The sequence below is a fragment of the Nestor notabilis genome, unplaced genomic scaffold (genome assembly GCF_000696875.1).
Source record: "Nestor notabilis isolate BGI_N333 unplaced genomic scaffold, ASM69687v1 scaffold423, whole genome shotgun sequence".
In the NCBI taxonomy this organism is placed as follows: domain Eukaryota; kingdom Metazoa; phylum Chordata; class Aves; order Psittaciformes; family Psittacidae; genus Nestor; species Nestor notabilis.
In genome coordinates this window covers 200109-227865 of record NW_009920379.1, presented here as the reverse complement: position 1 = coordinate 227865, position 27757 = coordinate 200109, and the positions used below count along the sequence as shown (strand labels likewise).

Here is a 27757-nt window from a genome sequence, read left to right as displayed (position 1 = left end):
GATGAGCATGTAAAGTACTTAACTAGTATCTGCCTTGGATAACAGAAATTATCCAAGCCAGGCATAAACCTTTACACCTGACCCTAGGTCGGGTATATGGCAGGTGATAATGGTAAAAATGGGAAGGATTATTTGGTAACCTGTTTTAAAAGGCTTCTATTCTTGGAGTAGGGTTCTGCAGGGCTTGATAATTAGATACAGTCAGAACAGTGTTAACAGTGATCTCTTGAATTAGTAGCTCCTCCTAGTTGATCAGCAGTATGACTTTATTTTTTTTTTTCTTCCCAGTTTTAGTGTATTCAGGTTAATACTTAATTTTGTGTCTTAGAATAATAAACGTAATCCTTTAATCATCTAAGTATTCTTTTTGGTTGAAAATAAATTCAGAGCTCTGCTGATTTTCAGGCAAATGGCCACTCACAGAGAGTTGTCAGTACTGAAAAAAATCAACAAAACCAACCAACCCCCCAAGACAACAACAAAACCAACCAAACAAAAAGCCCAATAACAAAAACAAACAAAAAAGTCCCACCAGAATGTTTCAGAGACTGTTTTAAACGTAAGAATAAATGATGATAGACTTCCACAATTTTCATGCAAGAGTGGATGATTTGTTATTCCTGGCACCAAACCTGGTGATAGAATTTCCATGATTTTTTTCTGTGGTTCTTGAAATGCAGTATTTATCAGTGTCTTCAGACTATGTGAAGTGTAGCTCCACATACACAAGGCATACGCAGGAGCACAAAAGTTGCATGGAGGTTCTGTGTTGATTGTGCTGAGCCAGGGGACGGACAGCACCAACAATGACATAACTTCGGTGTTTTTCATCACAAAACATGAGCTGGGTACCTCCCATAGATTCTTTAAGCTGAAGTCCTTTGATGAGTGATTTTTAAGAAAAGGTATATTTTCCTGAAAGAAATCTCAAGAGTTCTTTTTTACTTTACATGTGAACTGTTGACTTGGCATGAGCTTTCAATGTGAGAAGTGTTCTTATGAATCATCCCCATTGATTGAGGGAATTGCTCCCTAGATTTGTGCTCAGCATTATTCAGTGTCTGATAAACACTACTCTTGAAACCACTGTGGCTGTGATTTTACTGGTTAGAATATTTTAGTAATGTTTATTCAATTTCAGCATCCAGAATGATGATGGAGGCAGTTTGTCATATTATTAATGTTAGTGGTCCAGATCTCTTCAGAAAGATGCAGTACATATAACACTGTATGCCTGTGCAGAAATTATTACTTAAAAATATGACCAGCTTAGCCCATCCAGTTCTTGTGGTGCAAAGTAAATCTAATAAAAGCTTTTTATTCTATGTGAGACATAGCTAGTGTAGACAGGAAATCGTTTTCATCATTTCACACAATGTAACTAAGCCATGTGCTGGGAATAAATATGTGATTTATACAGGCACAATTTCTTCTTGGGTCCTAATGAGAAATATTAAATATATTAATATGACTCAAGGCTTGACACACACTATAAAGGCTGTGTATGATGCCAAACAACCAATTATCTCAGTGCGTTATTTCTCAGAAGCCTTGACATGGGTAAGGTCAGTATACATTTTTAATGGGAGTGTGACACTAGGTTATAGAAAGATAATACAAATAACAATACTTTGTTAGATCTTCCTGCTGCGCCATGTATAATCAGGTGGAGTGACTTAAAGAACCCTAATGAGGATTTAAAGACCCAGCAGGGGCACGTTTAGCAGTCACACACAATTCTGTCAAGTGCTTTCACACAGGGCACCTCTAAGGCAAGGTGGAGTTCAACAGTGGGTAGGAATGTATAGTTTTATTGTGTAGCTTGGTGTAATACCTCTGTATTTTTCAGTGAGAATTACAATAACCTGAAATGTTCTAGTGTTTTGCCAGGCACTATTTGTTTGGCTGTGATTTGTACCATTCATGAAATCAGCCAGCAATGGTGGTACGCAGGGACCGACTGTATTGCTGCGTTTTCAGCGATCAAGTAATGTCTGAAGGAAACAAAGGAAGAGTGCTCCGAGACTGTCTTTTGAAGTCCATGCTAAGCTGTAGATGTCATATGCTGACCATCTCATTTAATTCTGGACTAAATCACAGTGAGTGAAATGCTACAGAATATACAGTGGCCCACCTAGCTTAAGGTCCCTTTTTGGCAGTGATCCGTACTTGGCAAAAGAATGTCAGTTCATTCTTGAGTATGAGTCTTGAAACTGGAATCCCGTGGTTTAGAGCTGGTTTAGCTTTCATGTTTTTGGCATGTATTGTACTTAAAGACATAGGAATATAAACGTGACTGTTTTCTGTCAGAGCAAAGGTCTGCCTACCTCATATGCTTCCTCTAACAACAGTCAACAACAAATGTATGTTTAGGGAAAGGTTGTAGCAAGGTTGTGTGTGAATGATGGTATTGCCCTGGTACATCTTCCATGTTTGCAAAAAAATCTAGGGCACAAATGCTTCCATAGCCAGAGGTTGTATTTGTATTTTTGTACTTGATAGCTCTTAATAAACAAATCTGTAGAAAAGTCCAATTGGTTTCAAGCCAATATCCAGCTCTTCAGACAAGTGGGCTTGTCAGGAGACCAGCTCCTCTAAATGGGGAAATCATGGCTTCCAGTGCAAACCCCTGGATTCCTGTGCAGAAAGGCAGCGTATAGCAGGAGGTGGAAGCATAGACAGGCTGCAAAGGATGAACACAGGAATACTATGCAGGCGTGCAGGCATGGTGTCAGGAAAGCCAAAGTTCAGCTGGGGTTTAGACTTGCAGGAAATATCAAAGACAACACAAGAGCTTCTGCCACTACATCAGCAGTAAAAGGTTGGACAAGGAATATGTAGGTTGGTGGCTGAATGGGGTGGTTGAGTGACTGACAGTGAACACCGGTAAAGATGAGGTACTCCATTGGCTTCTCTGCTTCCGCCTTCACCTGCATGGCCTTCTCTCACAGACCTCTGTGCTTACAGGCAAGGTTCAAGAAGCAGAACCATCAGTCATAAGTGAGGACCATGTCCCAGAGAGTACTTGAGAGGACTCAACCCACAGAAGCCCATGAGACCCACCTGGCTGCATCCACAGGTGCCGAGAGACCTGTTTGATGTTCTTGTGACACCCTTGTCTACAATGCTTGAAAGGTGCTGGCGATCAAGGGAGATCGCTGGTGACTAGAAGAAGGCAAATGGTTCTTTCATCTCCAGATAAATACAAAAGAGTGATATGGTGCAGTGCAGTCTAATCAGCCTCCCTTTGGTTCATGGAAAATCATGGAGTGAGTCCTTTGAGAAGAGATTTCTGGGCACCATAAAGGAGGAGAAGGTGACAGGGAATGGTTGTCATGGATTCACCTAGGATAAAGCATGCCTCACCCACCTGATTGCTATCTGCAGTTTAAAGTGAGTAGAGTAGTAGATGTGGGGAGAGAAGTGGACACCATTCACCTCAGCTTGTGCAGGGCTTTCAATAATGTCTCCATCAATGTTCTTGTTATCTGAACAGCCTGGATGGGTGCACAGTCAGATGGGCAAAGACTGGCAGGATGTGTGGGCTCCAGGAGGGTCTTGGTCAGTTCACAGCAATGCGTGGTGGGAGAGTGAGAGACAATGCATTGAAAACAAGAGAAGTTCAGGCTGGGTGTGAGGAAGACATTCCCCCCACCATGGGGATGATCTCCCAGTTGGGCAGGTTGCCCAGAGAGGTTGTGCCATCTCCGTCCGTTGAGGTGGTTAAGACCTGAGTGGACATAACCCTGAGCAACCTGGTCTGATCTCAAACAGGTCTGACCTTAGAGCAGGAGGTTGGACTGGAGACCTTCTGAGGTGCCTTCCCCCCTAAAAAAGCCCTGAGGCTACTGCACTCATTGTTCCCCAAATTTTTCATGTTTTCATGGTTTTTCATGCTGCAGAATGATGTGTTATAAACTAGTTACTCACTTATCTTTTCTTTCCCCTAGGCACACACTCAGGTATTTTGCTCATATAAATTCAATATATGTGCCCAGTATGATTTGCTGTATATAGCAGATTTGATCTGTGAATTTTAAAGATGCTGTACTGAAAGTTCAAAGCATCTGTTAATATGTGCTACTCATGTATCTCTTTTTCTGAGGGTTTTCTGTAATTTTTACGGCTATACCCATAGTTACTTAAAATACTCTTAAAATCTTGAAGTTACACAGTTATTTTAATTATTGGCAGTAATTTTGTTCATGTGCAGGGCACTTTTGTAAATGCATTTGAGGAATCACAGCTTCGCTGAGAATCTGTGGGAAATGCGTGTTGGTGACATTGGAAACTTGTTAATTAAAAAATCTTCACACTTAATTAGAATTGCCTTTAAAGTGGACCCCGGTTCCACAATAATTTATTGCTTGTGGGATCTAATAGGACAGGTTTGTACATAAGCATTTTGGTCATCCTATCTTGGGTAAGAAAGTGACTCATGTGAGCAGTTGGGTATCAGCTTCTATCTACAAGCTGATATGAGCAGTCTGAGAGCAGTATGTTATTGTAGCCAATTTTTTTCACGTATGTGGTGGATGGTTAGAAATTCTCATTCATGAAGTGCTTTGTAATTGTCGTGGCTGAACCCAGGACAGTAATTCATTCACCAAGTGAGCAAACGTCAGAGTTTTCCCTACTTTTTGAAATGTACCGAGTGCTGCTTGCCAACCTTAGTATTAATACTATCACAGGAGTTTGAATTGAAGCCTGTGGGGAGCAGGAAACCTCCAACTGATGGTAAATATGACAGAGATGGGGTTGTGACAGGATATTAAACATTTGCGTGGTGGGAGTTTCATCAGAGCATACACCCTTTCTTTTGAAATGTCAGAATAAGCAGTTTGTTTGTTCCGTGGTGAGAAGCACATAAAGCAGTTGCTTTTCCTCTGCGCGCACGTAAGGCACTGTGCAAAGGGTTTGGAGAAAGGTGATGGAGTAATGCTCAGCCTCAGGCAAAGAGTCTGGCCTTTTCATCTCATCATTCAGTTTTAATTACTCTATGTTACTTTAGCACGTGCGTGAATCAGATGATCTTTACGTGCACTTTCGCAAACACCAGCTCTCCGGCTGTGCTGCTGCTCTAGGGGAGCTGCTGGGGTGAAGGCTGTGGTTACAGCTCTTCCTAGCAGCTGGAATAGGTCCACTGAAACAACATTTCTGGTTTCATTGCTTATTGCCTGTCATATCTATGACTTCGCACGTGAGCTGGGGCAGGCGGTTTCTGAGGTCCTGTGAGAACTGGCTGTGCTCCTTGCAGGTGCATCCTATGGTATCTGGCGTTGGAGGGTGCAGCTGCACGAAAGCATCTCCTCCTCCTCCTCGTCCTCCTCCTCTCAGGGCTGTAGTGAATTTGCTCTGTCCTGTAGCTGGCAGTGCAACAGCCTGAGCTGGAAACACGCAACTGACTTCTGGGTACAAGGGGTTCTTTTATGGGTGCCATATACTGCTCTGTCTTTCTTTAATGGCAACCCACCACCCGCCCAAAAAAAAACAACCCACGAAAGCTTTTAAGAAGTGCTTGTGAACAAAGTAAATATGAAATAAAACACAGAATCATAGAATTTTTTAGGTTGAAACAGACCTTTAAGGTCAAATAAGGCTTAACAGAATTTTCCCAATTTTAGCGGTTATATTTTTAACCCAGAGGGGGAAAGCTGACTTTTCCTGGTTGCCTTTTAGTTCTGCCTGTATGTTGGAGCTCTCAGATAAGAGAGGAACACTTCTGCTGGCTAAGAGCAATCTCAGCTGCTTAACATTTCCGTGGCCCAGCTGGTAGAAGACAGCTAGGCATATTTAATGACAACCTTACTTTATGTTGCTCTTATTCCGAGGATATAGTTTGCAATGTCTATGATTTATAAGAAGTCACTTTTTGGTGCTGAGAATCAGAGTATCACTATATTTTGTCCTAAGGGAGGGGACATGGCACCTGGAGGAGCAGCAGATTTCTCCACCAGCTAAAGGATTGGGGATGATATGCTGGCCAGCCATGCTCCACCGGGGCATACAGTGTGCTTGGTAGTGTGTTTGCTTCCTTTGAAACCCGAGATGAAAAGGGCCAGCATAATTTATGGAAAAAGCAGTGTTGTCCAGGCCTGTGAAGCCTCCTGTGGGCTTCATAAGTTGTTTCACTGCTTCCTCTGGGGCTTTGTGATTGCAGAGCTGAAGGTCCTGTTGCTTTGAGGTGATGGTCCCTTTAGGCTGCAGGGAGTGGTGGAGCTGAGCAGATCCTGTGGCAGCTATGTTTGGTCATTTGGACTGCCGTACGACGTCTTGGACCACAGTTTTGAACTTAACCATGGCTACTGCTACATGATAAATGTTCCCTTTATTCACCAGCACACAGGGCCCGTGTTGTATCTGTCTTCATGGCAGCAGACTTTTGCACATTGACAGGTGGGGGGAAAGCGTGCCAAATAGGTCCCCATGCTTTCTCATTTTCCTACCAGGGCAGAATTCAGGATAAAGTTTTGATCACTGTATATTTGCTGATAAGCTCCTGGGCAATGCCTTTCATCACTCATTTGCTCAGCAAACACAAAATACTTACAATTTAGACAACAAATACAGGAAAATTTTGTCAGATGGCAGAATTATTCCCCTGACACTCTACTGATGTCGCATACTGCTTCCAGCACCAGAAGTTAATTAAAACATGTTGTGACCTGAGATTTCCTTTTTGATTATCTAATCTTTGATTTTAGTTTTTGGTAAAGGCAAAAGACAGGGGACCTCTTGAATGAAATCCTGACCTGAAACTGTTCTCACCAAGCTGTTCATGTAATTTTTTCTCAAATTTAATAACTAAGGCAATAAACCGCTTAATAGTAAAGGTAATATTTAAGAAGTGTATGTTTTAGTAAATTTGATCAATTTAATGTTTATATGCACTGAAAATTCTTTCATACTTCCCATTGCTTGGGTTTTTTTTGGAGGTGGTGGTGGTGATACTTGTTTTTAATTTTAAGCCTCGTATTCTTCCAGCTCTTCTCTGAACTTGAGAACAATTGACATAAGATAGCAGAAAACTACTCTGGAAATTGAGTAGTAGTTTTTTAAAATCACTCGACTTGTAACTGTGGTCAAGGAAAAGTGGCAATCTGGGCCAATTACTGGGGAGGGGTGTGGGTGAGAGTCATGAATTTCTACTTGATAGCAGTCTTCACTGTTTGTCTGTGCTTCAAAATCCAAAGGAAACATTTGAGTTTATTTTACCAGTATGTATCATGAAGTGTTATGAAATGTGTCCGTTGTTTAATTAACCCTAGTGTAAAGATAAAAGCAGTGCATGCTTTTTCCAAACTTACCCTTTCTTAAGCATATGTGTCTCCTAAGTGATGGCTCTTTTGCACCTCTCTCTTTCTATTGTTTTTTGGGGGGCTTGGGGTTTTTTTTCTTAAGCAGGACTTGTAAGATAAAGAACACCCACAAATACTTACCAAACCATTGGTATTCTCAAAAAAATTTATCAAATAGTCTGTGAATGTTATATTAGAAGGAAAACAGTGAAGCCATTAATGCTGGTAAAAGTTAAATGTATGGCTATTTTGTAATTACTGTTACTTTTCACATCTTGTGTCCGAATTACATATTACAGGAGTGATTTTTTTGTAGAGACAACTACAAGTGAGAAGAGAGCAGAGCTGATGTAAAGAGATTTTAAGCAGTCTTAAGCTGACTGGGTTGCCTGCTGAGTCTGAGAAATAGCAGATTGGCTTCTAGTTGCCATCGCGCTTGATGCTTCTCTGTCACCTGGAAGCTGACCACTTCTCTCTGGTTCTGTTTATTTGCTAAAACTAATTTAAACCCAAACAGACCAAAAAGACTTCAGAAGCAAAACATGACATCTTTTTGTCTTCACTGAATGTTGTCTGGACTTGAACTTTTTCCCTGGAGACAGATTTATAAAAATACAGAGCAAATTGAAACATAGCTGCATCTTTAGGGATTTGGCTACTTAACAACTTCCTGAAATCTGCTGTCTGCAAAATTAGTACTTTTTTTCCTAAGGCATCTAGGCACTGGAATAGGAATTCAAGAAGCTTGTGTTGCATTTGGATGTCTTTGTACTGGTAGCAGGAAGATTCAGCTGGACATGGTCTGTTACATCAGATGAGGATCTCAGCAGGACAACATGAGTTGAAGGCCAATCATTGCACATGATTTTCGGGCACTGACAGCATCGAGTCACTGCTTTACCTGGCATGCAGTGGTTATAATAAGAGACCACACTCAAAGGCCTTCCTGGAGAGCTTAAAGCTGTGATGCCTCTGTGATCACTGGATGCCAAGCAGATGCATGTGTGTGATAGACATATACCTACACCTAGACTGCCCTCCTCCCACAGCCTCCTATGACATGAGGTGATGTATGGAATTTCATGCACTGCATTTAGGTCCACCCTAAGCTCTGTTCAGGGCTAACAAGCAGACCAGTGAGAGGTGTGTAGATAAGTAAGAAATAATGTTGTTGGCTTTAGTTAATTATTCTTCACCATCACTCTGAGCTGCTGACCTAACATATTTCCAGAAGTGCACTGCTGTGGTGGTTTAAACGTTTGGGTTTTTTTAGATAAGATATAAACTGCAGCTTATATGTTCATTTTGTTCACCCAGGCTTCTGCAAACTCTGCGTTCTCTTCTCACTAAAGAAATTTTGTTTTGAATTGGAATGAACTCAAATCAGTCTCACGCTTCACGTTTCACATGGAAATCTCATGCAGTTTCACATGGAAACAATATGATGTTTAAAGCTTCACTCTACTTTTTTCTTAAGAAATTGTTTTGGTTTTCCTTGAAGCATCAGTAAATCATGAAAATATTGTAAAAATGGTAATTTTCTTTTCTGGTGAATTTGATTGGAAATTCAGGTTCAGAGTAAAATGCAGGACTACCAGAATCTCTGCTTTCATTATGAACATTTCACACAGCTATAGACATAATTACATATGATGAAGATCTTATGGCAAGACATGGGCTGTTAACCCTGATTCCCTGGCAGAGCTCCCAGTTGAGTGATTATCTTCTAGCTACATAAATTTACTTTTATTTTCTATTAGATAGTTGTTTCCTTCAGTTTTGGAATGAACTGCTCCTATACATAGTGTGGAAATGTGAACTGCTGTGCTTCACCCTAGAGATAACTACAATTAAGTGACTTACAAATCTCATTGTATGGTACATAGAGGTCTTCAGGAGGCTGACATAGTAGACAACGGAGTGATGCTTTCCTGTGAGAATTTGGAAAGAAGACATTCTGCTTGGCTTCTTTTCCCTATGGAGATAGTTTTGCTTGGGAAGGGATGGTAGTCTTTCCTTCTTCTATTATCCCTTGAAACAAAGAGAAAAAACAATTTCAGACTTTGGAAATCATACCTAGTTGTATCCTTAAAAGGATCTGTCTTACCTTCAAAAGCTTTGCCTTCAGTAGATCACTTCAGATTTTTTTGACCTGAGGTGTTATGCTGTCTGTTGTTTTGACTGATGGATAACTTCAGTATAGTAATGTAAGTAATGAGAATAACACAAATTTAGGTATTCGTGTTCAGAAAAATCAACAAGGTAATCTTATTGCTAGAGCATATTAGTAGGCTACTTAGTGTGTCATGTTAGAAGTTAAGTTTGTACAGAAAAGTAAAGAAAGAGTTGGAGTGAACTGGGGCCTGGGAAGAAGGGAAGGGGTGTGGGAAGGTGTTACAGTTTTTGTCTTCGTGTCTCACCATCCAACTCTATTTTAATTGGCAGTAAATTAAGTTAATTTTCCCCAAATCAAGTCTGTTTTGTCTGTGATGGTACCTCGTGATTTCCCTGTCTTTATCTCAACCCATGAGCTTTTTTCATCTGAAGTGTGAGAGTGGCTGGGTGGGCATCAGGCAGCCAGCTAAGGTCAGCCCACCAGAGTTATGAAGCTTTGAACTGACGGCAGGACAGTTTCAGTGTCTCATGGAAAAGTTCACAGCCATCGGTGGCTTTGTCTTGCCAGTGTACAGCTCTTCAGCATGACTAAATAAGCCTGTTACATTCATTAGTGACAGCAGGAACTAGCATCATCCACCTTGCTTCTGTATATCTCTTGTGTTCATGAGATGAAACAAGAGACAACTGTCTTACATACGAATGTAAATGTTTGCTGATCCAAAGTTTGAGATATGGGTTCTGGGTGCTCTGAAGCCCGAGTTCACTGCTTTCTACATGGGGTCGTGCCCATCACAGTCTGGCCAGGTCTGGAGGAGCATAGTTCCATTTCTGATGGTTTAGTACTGAGCAGTTAGACATTAAAATCTTGGAGAGTGGGAGAGACAACTGCAGTGTGGGATGGCGATGTACAGTTTCTGTCATCTTGTGCTTAGAAGAAATTACGGACGGGATTTAAGGGGTGTCTTTGGCAGTGTCTTGGGCCAGGAGGTTGGTTGTGACACCGGCTTATCTGTTATTAAAACTTTGCAGCATGATTCTCAAACATATAGAATGGTTTGGGTTGGAAGGGACCTTAGAGATCATCATTTCATAATGGTATAATTTATAATTAAATAAGTACTATGGGATGCTGGGGGGGGAGGGAAAGAACGACTAGGGAGTTGTACTAGTATTAGATAATAAGCTTTAGTTTTATTTTCTCTTCTTCTTGAAGATAACTTGATTAAAACTTGCAGAAGAAAGACATGACATTAGGAAAATGCCAGTTGTACTGGCAGGGATGCTGTACGGGAAATATAGGCCTTTTAGGAGGAGGGAGAGGCTTGTTATTAGACTGATTGCCATAACTTCTCAGAAGAGCTTGTAAGCCTGAGAGCTTATCAGTCTTCTGTAACAACTGCTCTAATAGCAGTTGCCCATCCAGACCTGGGTATGATTTGTGTTTTTAATTAATCTTTCAAGGGAATAAATGCCCAGAAGTGATTGGTGAAAGACTCTAAAGGATGGCACCAAGAATGATCTCTTTTAAGATGAGCTAGTTTATTGATCCAAGAGAACAGATGTTTTGGTAAGGTCATGCAGTGTTTGGCTTTATTACCTGCCCAGTTTAGGACATATATCAGATATGTGTTTTACCTAGGTGGGTGACTGGAGTCCAGTAGGTGGATAGGAGTGAGAGGTAGGAGAATAGGGAAGAAAGACCTGTCAGGTCGCCTTCACCTGGGCAATTTTGGGAGCTGGAAGTTAGCTGCCTCAGTCAGTGAAGACGGTTGAGTGAGCCAGGAGGGGATTGTGGCCTGAAAAACACGTTGGTGCAATACATCATATTGCCAGTCTCTGCTGGTGGGTCTTCTGAGTGTCATCAGTTAATGTGGGATGCTGGAGCATCCTGGCCTCACTCAGGTGTGGATGCTCCATCTGCGTGGCTGATTAGAGAGGCTCCCAGAGGAGCTCAATTCACTCCGCCAGCCCCATAGGGATGCTTTAGGTGACTGCCCATTGTATGCACACCTCAGAGACTGCATCCTATTTGCTGAATGGCTTTGGACATACTGTAGCACAAATGCTGGATATGGCAGGAGAGCACAGTTTGGAAATATTAGCTCTCTGGGCAAATACTGGGCTAAACATGTAGTCCATGTATATAGCACACAGACTGGATATGTCTACTCAGCTATTACCAGGCAGTGGCCCCCCAGGATGTGTCACACAATGTTCTTCCAGTTACCGATGCAGAAGGGATCAAATAGTTTGGAAACAATCTACTTCTGTGATTATTGCTACTCTGAATTATAAATAACCCAAAAGCCAGAGCTATTCACTGCATTCAGTCTTCAGATGAGCACTCAGAACAGAGTGCTGCTTTTAAGAAATATGGTTTTAGAGAACAAAAGGGGAAGCAAGCACTGTGAAAATTTAGTTAAATGTAAATGTGTTAAATGGTACATGAACTAGTCAGGTTTTCATGATTTATCAGTTTTAAACTTCAAAGGCTCTGGTTAGCTTGCATTTTTAAAACTAATGAGTTTATCACAGCCAGTGGGGAAAAATGGTTCAAGTATATCAGCTGTAAATTGGTACAAAGCACTAAAAGGGACATTAGCCTCTAATCAGATTCTAACAGTTCATTAAACCTGCCTTTCCTCCGTGGTGCTTTGTCTTCCCCCCTCCTTCTGCTTGCGCCTCCTGCACAAGCCAGGCTGGTCCCTTCATTCAGGCGGGTAAGACCTCCTCAGGGACACGAACCGATATCAGCTCATCCTTCTTTGTCTAGGAGCTAAACAGCCTAAGGGATGCTTGATGATGGTATGTTCCTGATCTTGCTGTAAAACTCAACTGTGCTGTGTATAAATCAACAAAGGGAGAGGGACCTCTCTGCTTGCAGAATAGACACTGGGGAACCAGGAATGACGGGCTGGCTTCTGCTCTTGCTCCACCCCAAACCACATCCAAAGTGCTGGAGCTCAGTGACAGCCAAGGAGGGCCACTTCTGATAAATAAACAGTGCACCGCACTTGCTGGGAAGAGGGATATAAACCATGGAACAATTCCAGCCGGCTTTTCTGTGGCATTGGAGCCCTTCCCGTTCTTTCCCCACCCTCATGCCTCGAACACTGAATGAAGGCCAAGGTGCAAAAAATAAGTTGCAAAGAGGACATAGGAAGAGCTTGTTGCTTTTTCCCCCACTTTTTTCTTATCTTTCTTTCTGTTGTGTCAAGCTTAAATCACAGTAGATACACAGGGGTAGCATAGCATGGACCAGGATATTTAAAAAACTTGCCTTGTCTTCATTCACGCATGTTTGAAAGTGGAGGCTTTCTGCTAAAAATTACTTGTTTGATCTGAAAGTTTATAATTTAAGCATTTAGAGCTTTTAATGAACTATTTAAATCAACTTTTTAAGGAAAAAATAGAGATTACATTTGCATTTGCTGTTGCATTTGCTTATCTGCATTGCCATCAAGTTCCTACCTGCCCTGTGGTATCAAACTGTGACTCAGTGTGCTGTAACACATGGGTTCAAAGTGAGGGCGATGGGGATTTTAACCAGGTCATTTGCTCTGTGGAGCATGGGCATATCAGTTTTCGTGCCTTGGCATGCTATTTAAGTTACAGTAAAGCAAAGGAGTATACGAAAATAAGCAGTTGCTGCAGTACTTGAAACCCCGAAAATGGAGATCATGGGAGAAGGTGCATTCATTGGGGGGGGGGGGGGGGGGGGGAGTTTCATGTAATTGAAGTTTTTAAAACATATTTTGGAAGCTCCATTAGGACAGACCATTTTTCTTAAAATTCCCCTGAAGCAACCATGAGAAGAAACAGGGCTATGAACATATTCTTTATGAATAACAGCACCATGCAGCACTGAACAGGTCCGCTGCCTATGGAACACAGGGAAAATGTGTTCCCATTACAGTGCGGTTATTGAGGACTACAAGGTAATAGTTAGAGTGGAGATGAGTTTCCAGCCCTGAGTGCTGCCTTCCAGACAGCACTGCAGATAAATGCTGTGAGTGAGTCACATACGATATGTGCTGTAGTTTTTCTGTTTGAAAAATAGCTGCAGTGTCTTTGGATTTCTGTACCGCTGACCAAGGTGTCTGGATTTGTAAGGTCAGACTCTAGCTTAAGGGATTGTCTCCCTGTTGTCCAAACTAAATGGCAGATGAAGGGGTTAGCTTTCAGAGACCAGCCTTGAGCCTTGACTGGAATAGTATATTGACTGAGGTTGAGGTAGTGTTTGAACTGAAGGCATAGAAGGTTGTTTTGCGTGTCTCCATAAACTACTCCAGCAATAGCGGGATGAGATGTTCGTCATGGGGATATTGATTCAGAGAAGTACAGTTCTGCTTGTCTCTTCAGATTGAAACTTTTACCCTATACTTCCCATTACTACAAGGACAATGCATGTTTTTAACACGCTTTTTTATTTCTTTTGTGTCAGAGGTGTTTGGAGATTTTCACTGACAAATGGTGATAACTTCACAAGACAGTGATAGAGGTCTGAAGAGTTGTAGATGCCTGTTAATTCATGGTGTGCGTGTGTGCAAAAGCCTTCACTATAACTTCTCTGAATTCAAGCGTATGCTTTCTCTAGGTATTACAGAAGTACAAATATTTTGACTGAAAACAAATATACCCAAGTACACTGCCAAAAATCTGAAGCTATTTCACAACACTCCTTTCCTTTCCAGTTCTAAAGTGAGGAATTTGTATACATGCACCTGCATGATTAATTTCAAATTAAAAATATAGTAATTGGAGATTATTTTTCCCTTGTTGCTTAAAAAGATTTCATTCTCTTTTAAGGATAACTGAAACTATGATTTGCTATTTTAAGAGAAGTAGTCACTTGACTGTTACTCCTTGAAATAAATATTACATCGGTAACTTCATTTCCGTTAAAAGAAACTTATTTCTGCAATATCATAGAACTAAACCAGTGAATTAAACCAAGTGTTTTCATCACTTTTTTGATTAACCTTGTCCTTTTTTGCCTTAGGACATCAGCGCCTTTGAGAACAGAATGTTAATGCTTGATGGGATGCCGGCAGTCAGAGTCAAAACAGAGCTGCTGGAATCTGAGCAAGGGGTAAGCAGAGGTTTCCGTGCAGCGTCACTGTAGCACGCTGGTGGCTCTTCCTGAGTTTCTCTGTGCTTAGATGTCCGTCCTGTTGTACTGTCTGGTTTTTTTTTTTCCTATGTTTCTCTTCATTTCTACTCTTTTGGAGCACATTTTCTTGGGAGATGTACTGGTGAGCATCTAGTCTCATCTGCTGGGAGCACAAACCAAAACTCTGTATAAGACTTACTGAAGTTATCTGAGATAGCCAAGATGCTGCTGGTGTAATTTCCTGATTATTAAAAAAGGGGCAGTTTGAAAAATCAGGAAGGAATAATGGATTATGAAGAAGCAAAATTCATACGTCTGAGAAGCCCATACATGTCTTTGCTATTCTTCTTCCTTGGGATATTTACTGTGGTTGCTTCATCCTTTATATACTTGTCCTGCTTCATTTTCTGTTTGTGTAAACCTTCCCTCTTTCTGGTGGAATACGCTGGTTTGTCGTTATAATAAGAGGGCTATAAGTTTCAGATGGTTAAAGCTGGTATCATATTGACTGCTGAATACAGGACAGAGATCATGAATAGGGTTTTGAATTTTTTTCAGAACAAGTGTTCGTCATTGGAGTGGTAGATATGTTTTGAGACACGTTAAGGGTATTTTCTTACATATGTGGTAGTAATTGTGCATTAATATGAGGGCATCTGTATTTAATGGATTTTATGTTATCATGAATCTTTGTTTCTTTGTGTGCATCTTATGTTATCACAAAGAATCCAAGCCACTTTACTACTCTGAAGACGGACGTCTTCAACAAACAGAGAGCATAATAGAGGCAGCAGTGCTATTGCCATGTAGGGAATGGGCTTTTGCCTCCTTCTCTTGGCTTTTTTTTTCCTTCCTGCTATTTTCTCAATTATTTAATTGAGAATTTAAATGGTATGGAAGAGAGGGAATTAGCTTTCAGGATGACTTAATTTGAAAGAGTTCCAAGGAGATACCAGTTATTCAGGATGGGTTTGAGGCTTTAAGTTTGAGAGAGGAAGAAGAAGCATTTAATGATTCTTGCTCATCTATCTTTATGCCTTCTTGGGAGCAAGTACCCTCAGAAAATGCTCCAATACAGCATAATTTAAGGCAACATAAAGTATGGATTATTGTATGAGCCGTGATGATGAAAAGACAGATGCATTAAAGGTAATTTTTAGTACCTTATAGATGCTTTGCATTATATCTTCTGTATATAACATAAACCTTTCTCTGTATTGTTCAGAAGACAAAGTTTTATTGGTATTTGCTTTTGTGTCGCTTAAAATAAAGTCCATGCATATTACTGGGTCCTTTATGAAGATTACTTCCTTTAGCAAAGTGTGATTTGATTCTGGAAGACCTATTTGGTGTCTGAGGAACTGGAAGGAAATGAACAATTTATATAGTTTTTAATTTCCTTAGGGTTTTTTTAATAAAATTTTATGGACTTTTCTGTAAGCTGAAAATGATATCATCATTTTCTTTTCCAGTGACTGAGCCGTTGGACAACGAGTTTGCTTAGATTTGGGATTTTATATGCTTTGGTACTAATTAAGTAGTGTCTGGTCAAGAGTCTCTGGCACCTTTATGACTCTTCATTAGGGAACAATCAATAAATACAAAATGAATTCTCCAGTTCACTAACAGAGGAGCTAGCCATTAGCGTGGCAATTTTCCATTGAACAGCTTAAAACTCTAAAGAAAAAGGTGGTTGAAACAGATGTTTAGCATGTGCTTCAGAGACTGTTTTGAATATGTAGGTATTGGTAGACATAACAGGGACAAATGTTTGAAGGATGTGATTACCGAAAGCAGCATGTGGAGCTGTTAGGGAAGATGAGTATCATAACTGGGAATCATGGAATGGTAACTAAAGTGCGATCCAAGTAGTATGAATTTGAAATTGCGATGTCTGTGCTGTTCTAGTGCCCGAAGTCCCTTGTGTTGCACCTCCATCACAGCGTATGGGTATACAGGGAGACGTGATGTCTGATTTGAAAATTTGTAAACTAAGATGGCATTTTGAATCTTCTGAAAGTAGTGGCCAAAGCTGCTTATGGCACTAAGGCACCTAACTTAGGTGCACCGAACACTAGACAAGACTAGTCAAACTTGTTCGAAACCTGTAGGAAGACAGCTGGGTTTTTTGCTGTTCATGCTTGGTATCTGCTATTGGCTCTAGGTTTGCTGCTAGGGCAGAAGTGAGACATGGCTTAAGGGTCGTGAAAAGAAAGTTTAATGTGTGGTTATGGGATCCTGAAGGCTATATGAGTTGTGGAGGAGTGAAACCAACAGAGCCTGGAGCACCAGTGGCCTTCAACCAGGGTGGCAAGAGCTGAGTGATGAGACTGAGTGATGAGAGCACTGAGTGATGAGAGCACATAATTTCCATGTTCGGTGTGTCAGCTTCTCCAACTGCAAACCAGTTCAGTCTTTAGCTGAGGCCAAGAGGAAGCTGGAGCTGACATCTGTGTTTCAGCAGTGGCTCATGCACCAGTTCCTTTGAGCCTGTGACTAGAGGAGAGGTGGGCAGGACTCAGGAGCTACAGCCTGCATTGATGTAGTGTAGACAAACCCTTACCAACCCAGGTTCAAAAGACTCTGTGTTTAAACTAAGCGATTGTGGGAGGATGGGATTTAGGCAAGCCCATAAGGGAGATGTGCCTTATGAGATAGAGGTTACTAGGCAGATTTGGAACAAAGAAATATTTACAAGAGAAACGATTTTCACTTTGCTTTGGAAAAAGTTAAACCAGTTCTGCTTCGTTTTATCGTCGCCAATTTAGAATAGTTTAATGATTTTCAGAAGGCCATCAGCATTAGCAAGAACAGATGCTTGTTTTTCCAGTGAACTACTGTCCTTAATTTTGCACAGGAGATTTAATGCAGACTATTGTTTGAGGCTTCAAGAAGATGCAGTGCTGCTTTAATGACTTTATCACAAATGAATAAAAGACACTACGTAAAAGATACCGCATTGCCCTTTAACAAGGCTTCGTTATTATCTCCCCTACTGTGAAACAGGAGCTAGCATTGCTAATAAATTGGTGGAATTACTTTAGAAATGTGAATTTGCTGATCATTTAATATCCTCGAGTGACCTACAGCTTTAGATCTTTCGGTCTGCAGTAGAATCTTTGTGTGCCAGTAACCAGCTTCAGAGGATGTGAAGAAGGTGGTCGCTCCCCATGCAGGTGAAGGTGGCTAGGAAAAAAATATGCATTCTTTGGCTTGCCAAAAACTATTTTGAAAAGTAATATTCCTCTGTAAAAATGTAGGGAGGCTGTTTTAAATTAAATAGTAATACAGACTGGGCAGTGCATTTGTTGGCTGGTGCTACTATCAAAAAGTTAGATTGGATAGAGCTGACTGGCTTTACTGTGAAGTCTATGAAAGTCTTACTGGTCATTGCAGGATGTGGCCCAGTTCTAAAAATTGGTACATGTTTGAGAATTTACACTTTCTTTGTTGAGAAGTTACACTTTCTTAAGTATTTTCAGAGTCAGACCATAAGCTTTTGTTAAAAGGAGATATGAATGTGGGGCTTATGTCACACAATTAATCTTTAACTACAGAGAATAATGAATCTCTAATTTTCATCAGCCTTTTTGTTTCCAGATCTGCAATCTCATCCATTCCTCTGCCTGCATTATTTCAAATCATTATTTGAAGATTATATATTTTACTCTGAATTCACCTCCTAATTCTGCTTGATCCATCTCCATTCCCATGCCTTATCAGGGCTGAATTATGAAAGGAATGACTAAAATGACAAAACCATTTAACAAGCCAATAGTGTTCTCTCTGTCTTGTCTCCAGCCGAATTGTCTTGTTGTCACGTCTGAAGAATGCGATCCATGTTTATGTTATTACATACATAAACATGGTCTACCTCAGCCTGAGTAATAGTGACAGAAATTTGTTTTAGTGGAGAATAGTCTCAGTATCATAGCTTGCTTCTTGACTATACAATTGTTTTGTGTTGATTCATGCAGCTTATGTACACTGTATAATTAGAAGAAAAAGGACTTGTAGTATTTGCTGTTGTAATTTATGAATCTCTCAAATAATTGGTTTTGGTTTTTTTTTCAAATTACTCGGTGTTTAGCACCATGGATTTGCAGAAACAGCTGGCACATAGCCTGCATCTATCAATCTCTTCTGATCAGAAACTGGCCTTTGTTTCTGTTGGTTTTCTTCATCTGGCAAGTGATACCTGAAGAGTGTTACTGAGGTGTTAGAAATACAGCTGATACAATTCATTAGTTGCTTTACAGTGCCATAAATATATGATATTCTTCAGAAGGAGATCAAGGTCTGATCCCAAAAACTAGTGAGGACATAGAGATGTGGTGGATGCACCATCCCTGGACACATTCAAGACCAGGCTGGATGTGGTTCTGGGCAACCTGGTCTAGTTGAAGATGTCCCTGCTCCTTGCAGGCGTGTTGGATTAGATGACCTTTGAAGTCCCTTCCAACCCAAACTGTTCTGTGATTCTATGATTCTGTAACCTACAGGGCATGATGCAAAGCCATGTGGGATGTACCTAAGGAGATACAGCTATATTCCCCAAGTACTGCTGGAGGGTATGTTTGCAACCCAGAAGGGTGCAAGACACGGCTCAAGGGCGCTCCTCAGCTACAACAGTTGGATTGATTGAAGCCAGGTGAAGCACCACAAGCTAATAAATAACTCTGGGTGCTTTGTCATGTGAAGTGGAAGCTCTCATGAAGGAATAAAATAGCTAACTCCAACAACTTTCATCACAACCTAGCATTCCTGATCCATTGCCAGTGACTGAATGACATCAGGCACCCCACTTGGAGTATTGTGTACAGTTCTGGTGTCCTTAACATAAAAAGGACATGGAGCTGTTGGAGCAAGTCCAGAGGAAGGCCATGAGGATGATGAGGGGGCTGGAGCACCTCCTGTATGAAGACAGGCTGAGAAAGTTGGAGCTGCTCAGCCTGGAGAAGAGAAGGCTGCGTGGAGACATCAGAGCAGCCTTCCAGTATCTGAAGGGGACATAAGGATGTTGGGGAGGGACTCTTCATTAGGGACTGTAGTGGTAGGACAAGGGGTAATGGCTTCAAACTTAGGAAGTTTAGGTTAGATATAAGGAAGAAGTTCTTTCCAGTGATAGTGTTGAGGCACTGGAATGGGTTGCCCAGGGTGTAAATGCTCCAACCGTGGCAGTGTTCAAGGCCAGGTTGGACAGAGCCTTGGGCGACATGGTTTAGTGCAAGGTGTCCCTGCCCATGGCAGGGGGGTTGGAACTAGATGATCTTAAGGTCCTTTCCAACCCAAACCATTCTATGATTCTATCTATGATTGTGTGATTCTGTGATCACTGATCCAAGAAAACTGATCACTCATCCAAGAAAACCCAACCCAAAAGGAGAGAGGGAATGGCAGTATACATCCTGCAGTCACAGGGTTAGGAAATTATGAGTATCCTCTATCGTATGGAGAGAAAAGGGTGGGAAGAAGATCATGGGTGCTGATCTTGACAAAGACCTGTAGTTAGAGCTGTTTATCTGTATCTGAAACTACATCTGAGACTGCTTCTGGGACCTAGACTACCTACTATGGGCATGTCTCTGCACTGCTGCCTTGCTGATTAATGAGTATTTACAGTGTTGCTCATGTTCCTTTCTCCTTTTGAAGTCAGCCCGTGTACAAAATAGAGAGCTAGGGGGGGTTTGCACCATGGTGCAGGTGTGGTTTATTTCCCTGGGATTTTTTCCCCCAGGGATCAGACACGAAAGTGCAATAGAAAGGTAATAGATTTAAGACTAATAGGAAATGATAGCTTATTGAGCTCAGTCAGCACAGTCACTTGGCAGGCAGTCTTTTTGCCAAGTTAACTTAAGTTTACAGATAGAAAATGCAGGTGGGGTTGTAAGATGTATGATGCTGTCTGAAATTCTCACTGAGAGAAGGATCCCAGATCCTCTGAGACTTAATTTACTGACCACTGTCTGCCGTTCCTTTCTTTTCCTAGGCAGTTAAGTTGGCTGCTACAGAGCACTGCTGGGAGTGTACTTATTCTGTCAGGTATGGTTTGTTATATGTATGGTAGGAACATGGAGATTTTCATTTGTGGGTGCAGATTTCATTGCACTAGGCACTATGCAAATAATGGGCAGTCCCTGCGTATCTTGGTTTAATTAATTGAAAGGTGTGTTTAGACACTGTTTTAATGAGCATCTTCAGATAATAATCATTGTGCCTATTAGGAATGCAGTAGCAAGTCTCAAAGGAATGAAGCAGAGCAAGATCTCTGCTCCAAACAGCTCGTGTTTAGTTAACAGTGCCATGCCAGCAAGAGGTCTCCAATACCTATAATGATAAAAGGGCAGCAAGATGATTTCACTTACTAAAAGATTAAATTTAATGAGGATGTATTTGGTGGAGAGGAAGAATGATATTTTATCTGCAAGACTGAGAAAAGTTTCAAAGAGAATGTGATACTACACAGGAATCAGCACAACTTAATATTTTACAGTGCTGTAGAAAATTCGTAGTAACACAATATGTTAAATACATGAATTACTAAGTTTTATGTTCTTATATGGACTGCAAAAATAATGTTGGCTCTGGAAGAAGGAAAGTCAACCCTCTGATTTCATAGCGAAGTAACATCGTGAGATTATGGTTTGGTTGCCTTCTATCCCCCAGTCAATTATTATTTGAGCTCACCTTGAAGCCAGTCTGCTTTTTTGATGATGTATGACCTCTCAGCTTGCTCTGCTACCAGAGCTTATGATGGGAATCTCATGGAAGGTTTATTCAGCTGAGAAACTCTAGCCATAAAGAAAAACAAGCGTGGTACATACAAGCTGTATATCTGTTGATTACTGTGGATTTCTAAATCCACCTTTTCAGTTGAAAATTGCTTGTGTTATACAAATGTGAAAGGTCAACATTTCTTTCACTGCTATTAAAAAATAGTTGGAAATGTAAAAAAATTGCAGAAGAAAAATTTTCAAACATCCAAGTATATATACATATATCTTTGTCCCTGATGACCCCAGTTTCAATGACTGTTCTGTGTGCTCCATGTGCTGTTTCTTTTGGGAATCCAATATCCACAGCTTAACTGTTACTCTGATGTAGTTTGCAATCCTAATTGGGGAACCAGTGAGGTATGGGTTTTAGCTCGCTGCATCCTGCCAGAAAGGTATTAATGCTATAATCATGGGAGCGTAGAGCATGCCATGTATCAGCTGGTATACAGCACTGTAGTCTAATACCCTGTTGCATGTCTGCATTGAAACTCAACACAGGTTTCTGTTGTTTCATGCTAAAATGCAATTCTAAGATACATTAATGTGAGATTTAGGCTTCATGCAAAACAGTTATTGGCCTCTAAAAAGCAGTTACTCTTCTGATCTGGTGACTTACCTGGTGTGGCATCAGAAGTTTAATTCAGGTTGCAACTGCAGTGAAATTCAATAGGTTCCAAGTGAACACAGTCCGTCTGTTCCTATGGAGAAAGTGATGAAGGTGAGCTAGGTAATCCCACTTTTATTAACAAGAAAGCTACCTTGAATTACCTCACATTTACCCCCACGTGTGATTATGCAGATAGATAGGTAGTGCAGACCTGCTGATGCACAGTAACTTCTTCGTGGTGCGGAGTTCATTATTTAAAATGCTTTTAGTTGAAACGTCTCAGTAAAATAATTGTCCATCACAAAATCTTTAAATTATTTTGCTAGGAGAAAAGTTAATCATTACATTTAATCTTGTTCTACTCACCAGTGAGTTTAATGAATTTTTGTTGTTTTTCTTTTTAGTTCTCATTAGAGCAGTCACTTCATTATGACAGTCTGTATTTTGTTCAAAGGGCATGTTAGTACGTTCAGAATACGGGAGTAATGGAAGTGACTGGGCTATTGTCCTTTTCCTTTGTTTTGGCTCAGGGTGAAGTATTCTTTCTGTATTCCTTGTTCTCACGTGGATAATTGCTATACTTTATTTCTTAAGGACATGGAGATGCTTGAAGTGAGAAGTATTGTGTAAGTGTGTGTCATTATTATATTTTTATTATATACTGGCTAGCTTAAGAAAACTAAGCATAAGCCAATACAGATCAATAATTTACAGTATCAAAGAATACTTCAGCAGCATGAGACAAATACCATGATGTTACAATAGTACCAAAATTATTTTAATCTTTGTTGTTTGCTATGAGAAGGGATTACTCCTAGTTTTCACTTGTTTGTTGATGTTCTTTTTACTTTCTATTTGAGGTTGCCTTATGAGTAGTCTTTTAAATGTATATTTTACTCTTGTGCTGTGTCCTGCTGGGAAGTACTGAAAGAGCTGTATATTTTTTATCATTATTGGCTTTTTTCCTTATGTCTCCCTGTGGAGATGAGCCGTTACATAAATTACTTTAAGGATCCTGTTTTCTTGTTTTATTTTTTTTTTCCTTTTTATTTTTTTAATTCCCTTTCTTCATCTCTCTCCCTCCCCCCTTTTTGTTTCACACTGGGTGGATGAGTATTTAATAAACTGTTATTTAGGGGACATCTGCTTTCAGAGACATCCTTTTACAAATGTTGTTCTTGCCTGGCTGCACCACTTAAAAACATCAGAAAATCATAGGAACCATGGGCAAAAAAGCCAACAGCAACAAGAGGCAGTGTTCCTCCTCCCCTGACTGCACAGGTCACTGCCTGTGCTTGCCACTACCCAAGGATGGAGACGAAGATGGTGAGCCCTGTCGCAGTCCACCCGGGCCACCTCTGCAGTAGAGCTCGTTAGGTGGGCTGGGACCAAGGGGCTGGTGGAGGAGGAGAGGCAGTGGGGGTGCAGTGGAGGGTGGACAGCATGTCTTCCCAGCCAGGCTTGTTCACAGAAAGGCTGGTGTCACATCACTCTCTCAGGCTTGTCTCCTCCAGGTGCCTCCACTCCCCTTGTTCCTTGGGGGAACACCAGCCGCACGGGTGTTACCTGCATCCTTCCTCCTTAGGGTGCTCAAGCAGCATTTGAGGCCCGTTTCCCACTTTCATAGTTTACACTAGAGATCAGTATTGATGCCAGGTCACTGACTTCAGCTTTGATCTTCATCTGTTATGCTGTGTGACATTGGGTTACGTGAGTTATTGGAAATACCTTTAGCAGTCATGTCAGTTTGTCCTTGAAAGACAGCAGCATCATATTCTCTTTGTCTGGGTTACAGATATAGTCGGTTATGGTTTTAATACTGTAGGTGCCCTTCCACAACATTTGCCACTTTCAGTGATAGCTTTTAGCCAGTTGGGTGGTTTGGATATAGCCTTAGACATATGCTGGACTGGTAGTTCTCAAGTGCTCGCTGCCTGGTGGCTCTGAATGTTTTCTTGTCCCTGGATTTCTTTGGTAGGTTTGCTCTTTTAATACTGTTTGTAAACAGGAAGGTGTAAACTGTTGAGAGACCAGTTGTGGGTTTCTATTTTGCGCTGTGGAGCAACTGTTGAGGGACAAGTGTTGGCTGAGGAAGGAAAGGTAGGATTTGGTACCATTAGCTATACCAAATGCTTCACCCTGGGTGAATCCATGCTGACTGTTCCCAATCACCTTCTCTTCCTTCATGGTGCTCAGAAGTCTGTTCCCAGAGAACTCACTCTGTGATTTTTCCATGAACCAAATGGAGGCTGGCTGTTCTTTAGTGCCCCATATCACCCTTCTGGACTTTTCTGAAGAGGAGTGCACCATTTGCTTTCTTCTGGTCATCAGGGATCTCTCATGGTCTCCAGTACCTTTCAAGTATGATAGAGAAGGGTGATGTAAGGACATCAACCAGCTGTCCCAGTGCCCATCCACGCAGGCAGTTGATTCTGTGGGCTGCTTTGGGTTGAGTCTAATTGGGTAATTGCTGGGATTTGGTCGTCATTCATAACTGGTGGCTCTTTGCCTTGAACCCTTTCTGTAAGCACTAAAGCAATGCTGACGAAGGCTGAGGGAGAGAAGGCATTGGAGAACCTCATCCTTACTGGTGTTCACTGTGAGTAACTCCCCACTTCATTGAGCCACCAACCGGCATTTTCCTTGTCCAGCCTTTTACTGCTGATGCAGTGATAGAAGCTCTTGTTTTTGTCTTTGATATTCCCTCCAAGTCTGAACCCAGCTGAGCTTTGGCTTTCCTGACACCACCTCTGTGTGCCTGTGTGGTATTTCTGTGCTCATGCTTTGTAGCCTGGCCCTGCTTGCTCCTCCTACTAATACTGCCTTTTTGAACTGGAGCTCCATCATGTGTTCCACATTGGCCAAACTGGTCTCCTGATACTTCTTGCTTTTCTGAGTAAGGGGATGCACTAGTCTCACACTTTGTCATTAAAGATTTTCAGTTTCCCTGTGCTCTTTGGCCCTTTTAGAGCTACCTCCCATGGGATCCCACTTAGTTCCCCAAAGCGTTCTGCTCTCCTGTAGTCAAGGATTTAGATTGATCTGGACTAGGTCTCTGTTACTGTCTGTCTTTCTTCAGTCTCCTTAGCTTCTCAAACTCCCATTACTTACAGGTCATTACACCAAAGCTACCACTGATAACTGCAGGTCCAACCTGTTCTTCCTTCCACACAATCAGTGGTCATTCTGATTTTGTCTATATGGAACTTATAAGAACACCAGGGTGACCACAGTGGTTCAGATGAAAGGTTCTTCTTACCCATATGGTGGCAGCCCATAGCACCTGCCTACAGAAAACTCAAGCAAAAAGCAAGCATGCTACCCTGGTCCGCTCTCCAGCATCCAGCAGTGTGCAGACTGGGCACCACGTGAGCTGTACTGCAAGCTGACACTGCTGTTTGAGCTCCATGGAGATTTTCCGTGAGGAAACCAGAGGCTGTGGTGTTGGTTTTGACCTGTAAAACCTTAAACTGTCTTGCACCTGCCTACTGCCATCCTGAGACTACAATAAGATCTTAAGATTTAATGATAGAGATGGCAGTGACAAAAAGAATATTTCCTGTGACAGACTCTTGATTTATTTTCCCATTAGTCAGAGCAGAATGGTTGTGTGTTTTTAAGGAGTCCACATGGTGAGGTTTCTGGGAAGAGCAGAAGCTATGCTAAGACACGCAAAAGATTTTTTGTTCCTTTGGCTGCTGGGTATTGTGGAACTTTGCTTTGTAATAACTTCACGGGACTATAAGCCTTATGTTTAATAGGGTACTTAGGGCTTGAATACTAAAGTTGTTGTATTGTTGAATAAAAAGCAGATCAAGTACTCAGGTCATTAATGGCTTTCAACAAAAAAAAAAAAATCAACCTGTGGAAGTAGTAGTGGTCTGGGCTGTGTTTTTTATGGCAGAATATTGGTTTGGAAAACTCTGCTGTTAACTCTTCAGAGGTTGTGTCAGTTCACTCTAAACCAGAAAAAAAGGCAAAAAAGCTAAAATACCTTAAAGAATTTTTCTCTCTAAATTCAGGTTATTTCTCAGATCCAGGTTAGAGTTTAGGCATAAACTGATCTGCAACATCCACAGTTCTGTGTGGTCTGTGAGTTAAAACATGCTGTGCAAACGTTGCACAGAAAACATTACTGATTTCCATGGTAGAAAACTTTGAAAACAGCAGATAGAATAGAAGCCAAAACTATTCTGGTTGATTTCTGAATAGGATTAGTTTTTACACTAAAAAACTGAACTAAAGAACTTAAAGGTGGAAAGGTAAGTATTACTTACCTCTACTCTTGGGATACTGTTCGTAGTTCAGAGTGACTCACTGAAGCTTGAGTTTGTTTCCTTTGTTGCTATACACATTAGTTTCATTAATGTATTTCGTTAATGTCTGGAAGATGAAATATACTTTCTTGTTTTGTTTTGTTTGTTTGTTTCCTGAATAATCGTTCAAAGTAGGGATGGGATAAAGTGTCAATTTAAGACAGCTGTTAGCATAAAATATATACACATGTTGTTAGAATTGGATACACAAACATTAAATTATTTCTGGTGTAAAATTCCATAAATGCTTCTAGCCTACGCAAGGATACTCCTTGAGTTTTATCCCACTTTCACTGCCTGGATCGGGACCTCACTGTTGTCAGAGAAGGATCAAATATTTATTGAAGGCTGAACCGTAAAATACCTGGTTTATCTAGAAATTTGATAGCTTTAAAGGGATTAAGGAGAAACACTTGCAGCTTCCCATAAATTGATACTTACAAGTTCTTGTCTGCGTACCGCAAGTTAAAAAGAGACAAAATAAAGTAAATCCAAGACACTTATCAGAGTGTCCACAGTGGAAAACATGCTGTGGGCTTGTTCTTTAAAGGTACTGAATAGTCAGCATCCAGCAGAGAATGTAAATATTTGCTTAGTTTTGAAGAACAGAAGGAGTTCTGTTACTCATCGCACCAACTTGGGGCCAGGATACCATGCAGGAACCTTAAATCTATAGAAATTGCTAACCGAAATCTCCAGAATCACTGAGGTGTTTAAAAGTCTTTAAAATAATTGGAATAAATCAACTAGATAAATTTTCCTTACTCTTTGAGGAAGGGTAACATACCACATGTCAGGAATAACACTTATTCTTAATTTTGTTATAATTACTATTAAACTAATACATTTCCAATATATTCTACAAGAAGAGATGTTTTTGTGAAGAAGGGAATTTTAAATACTGTTTATGGACTAATTTTGTTCAAATCAAATGGAGGGATGTTGTGAAGTCTGTATGAGATAAGGTTTACTGTTTATTGTATGCCCTGATTTTTTTAATATGTTCCTTGATTCCATTCAAGCAATCTCTAGAACCATATAATCTCTAAAAATAATTTTTTTTGTTATCCAGTAGTTAATGGTGAGTGCACATTACATCAGCAAGGGTTGGAGTGCATCCTATACTAAAATAACTTTCCGATTAATTTTTTTCATGTAATATCATTAGATAGATTTGCCCCACTCATTTTAAAGTAAGGGAAAAATCTTTTTTCTCCCAAACAGTAATTTTTTTCGTCTAAAAGGTGTGTGACATAGGTCAGTAATTGGGCCCTGACCACTTCTCCTGTATGTTTTGGAGTAGTTGCTCTTTACATTGAGCATATGTTCCTGAAGTGCAGCTCAGTCCCCAGCTCCACTGCAGAATGTGCTCGCCAGAGAACAAGATGACTCTGCACGCCTTTGGATGCCAAATGCAATTGAATTACAAACCTGTGTGAAGGAATAGGGTATGGACAGTGATGGCATGAAAAACAGAAGAGGCACCAGTCCTCTGGAACTGAAAGGAGAGGCACAGGGGTAGAAATTCA

At 40.9% G+C, this 27757-nt stretch overlaps 1 protein-coding gene across 1 annotated transcript in view; it reads left to right on the top strand.

Annotated features, from left to right (window-relative positions):
• The window catches only part of KLF12 (Kruppel-like factor 12), a 167195-nt gene that overhangs the window by 12620 nt on the left and 126818 nt on the right, over nucleotides 1-27757 (top strand). The window contains exon 2 of the mRNA XM_010010637.1: nucleotides 14419-14508. Within this exon, the coding sequence (XP_010008939.1) occupies nucleotides 14419-14508 (90 nt within the window). The remainder of the gene's footprint in view (nucleotides 1-14418; nucleotides 14509-27757) is intronic.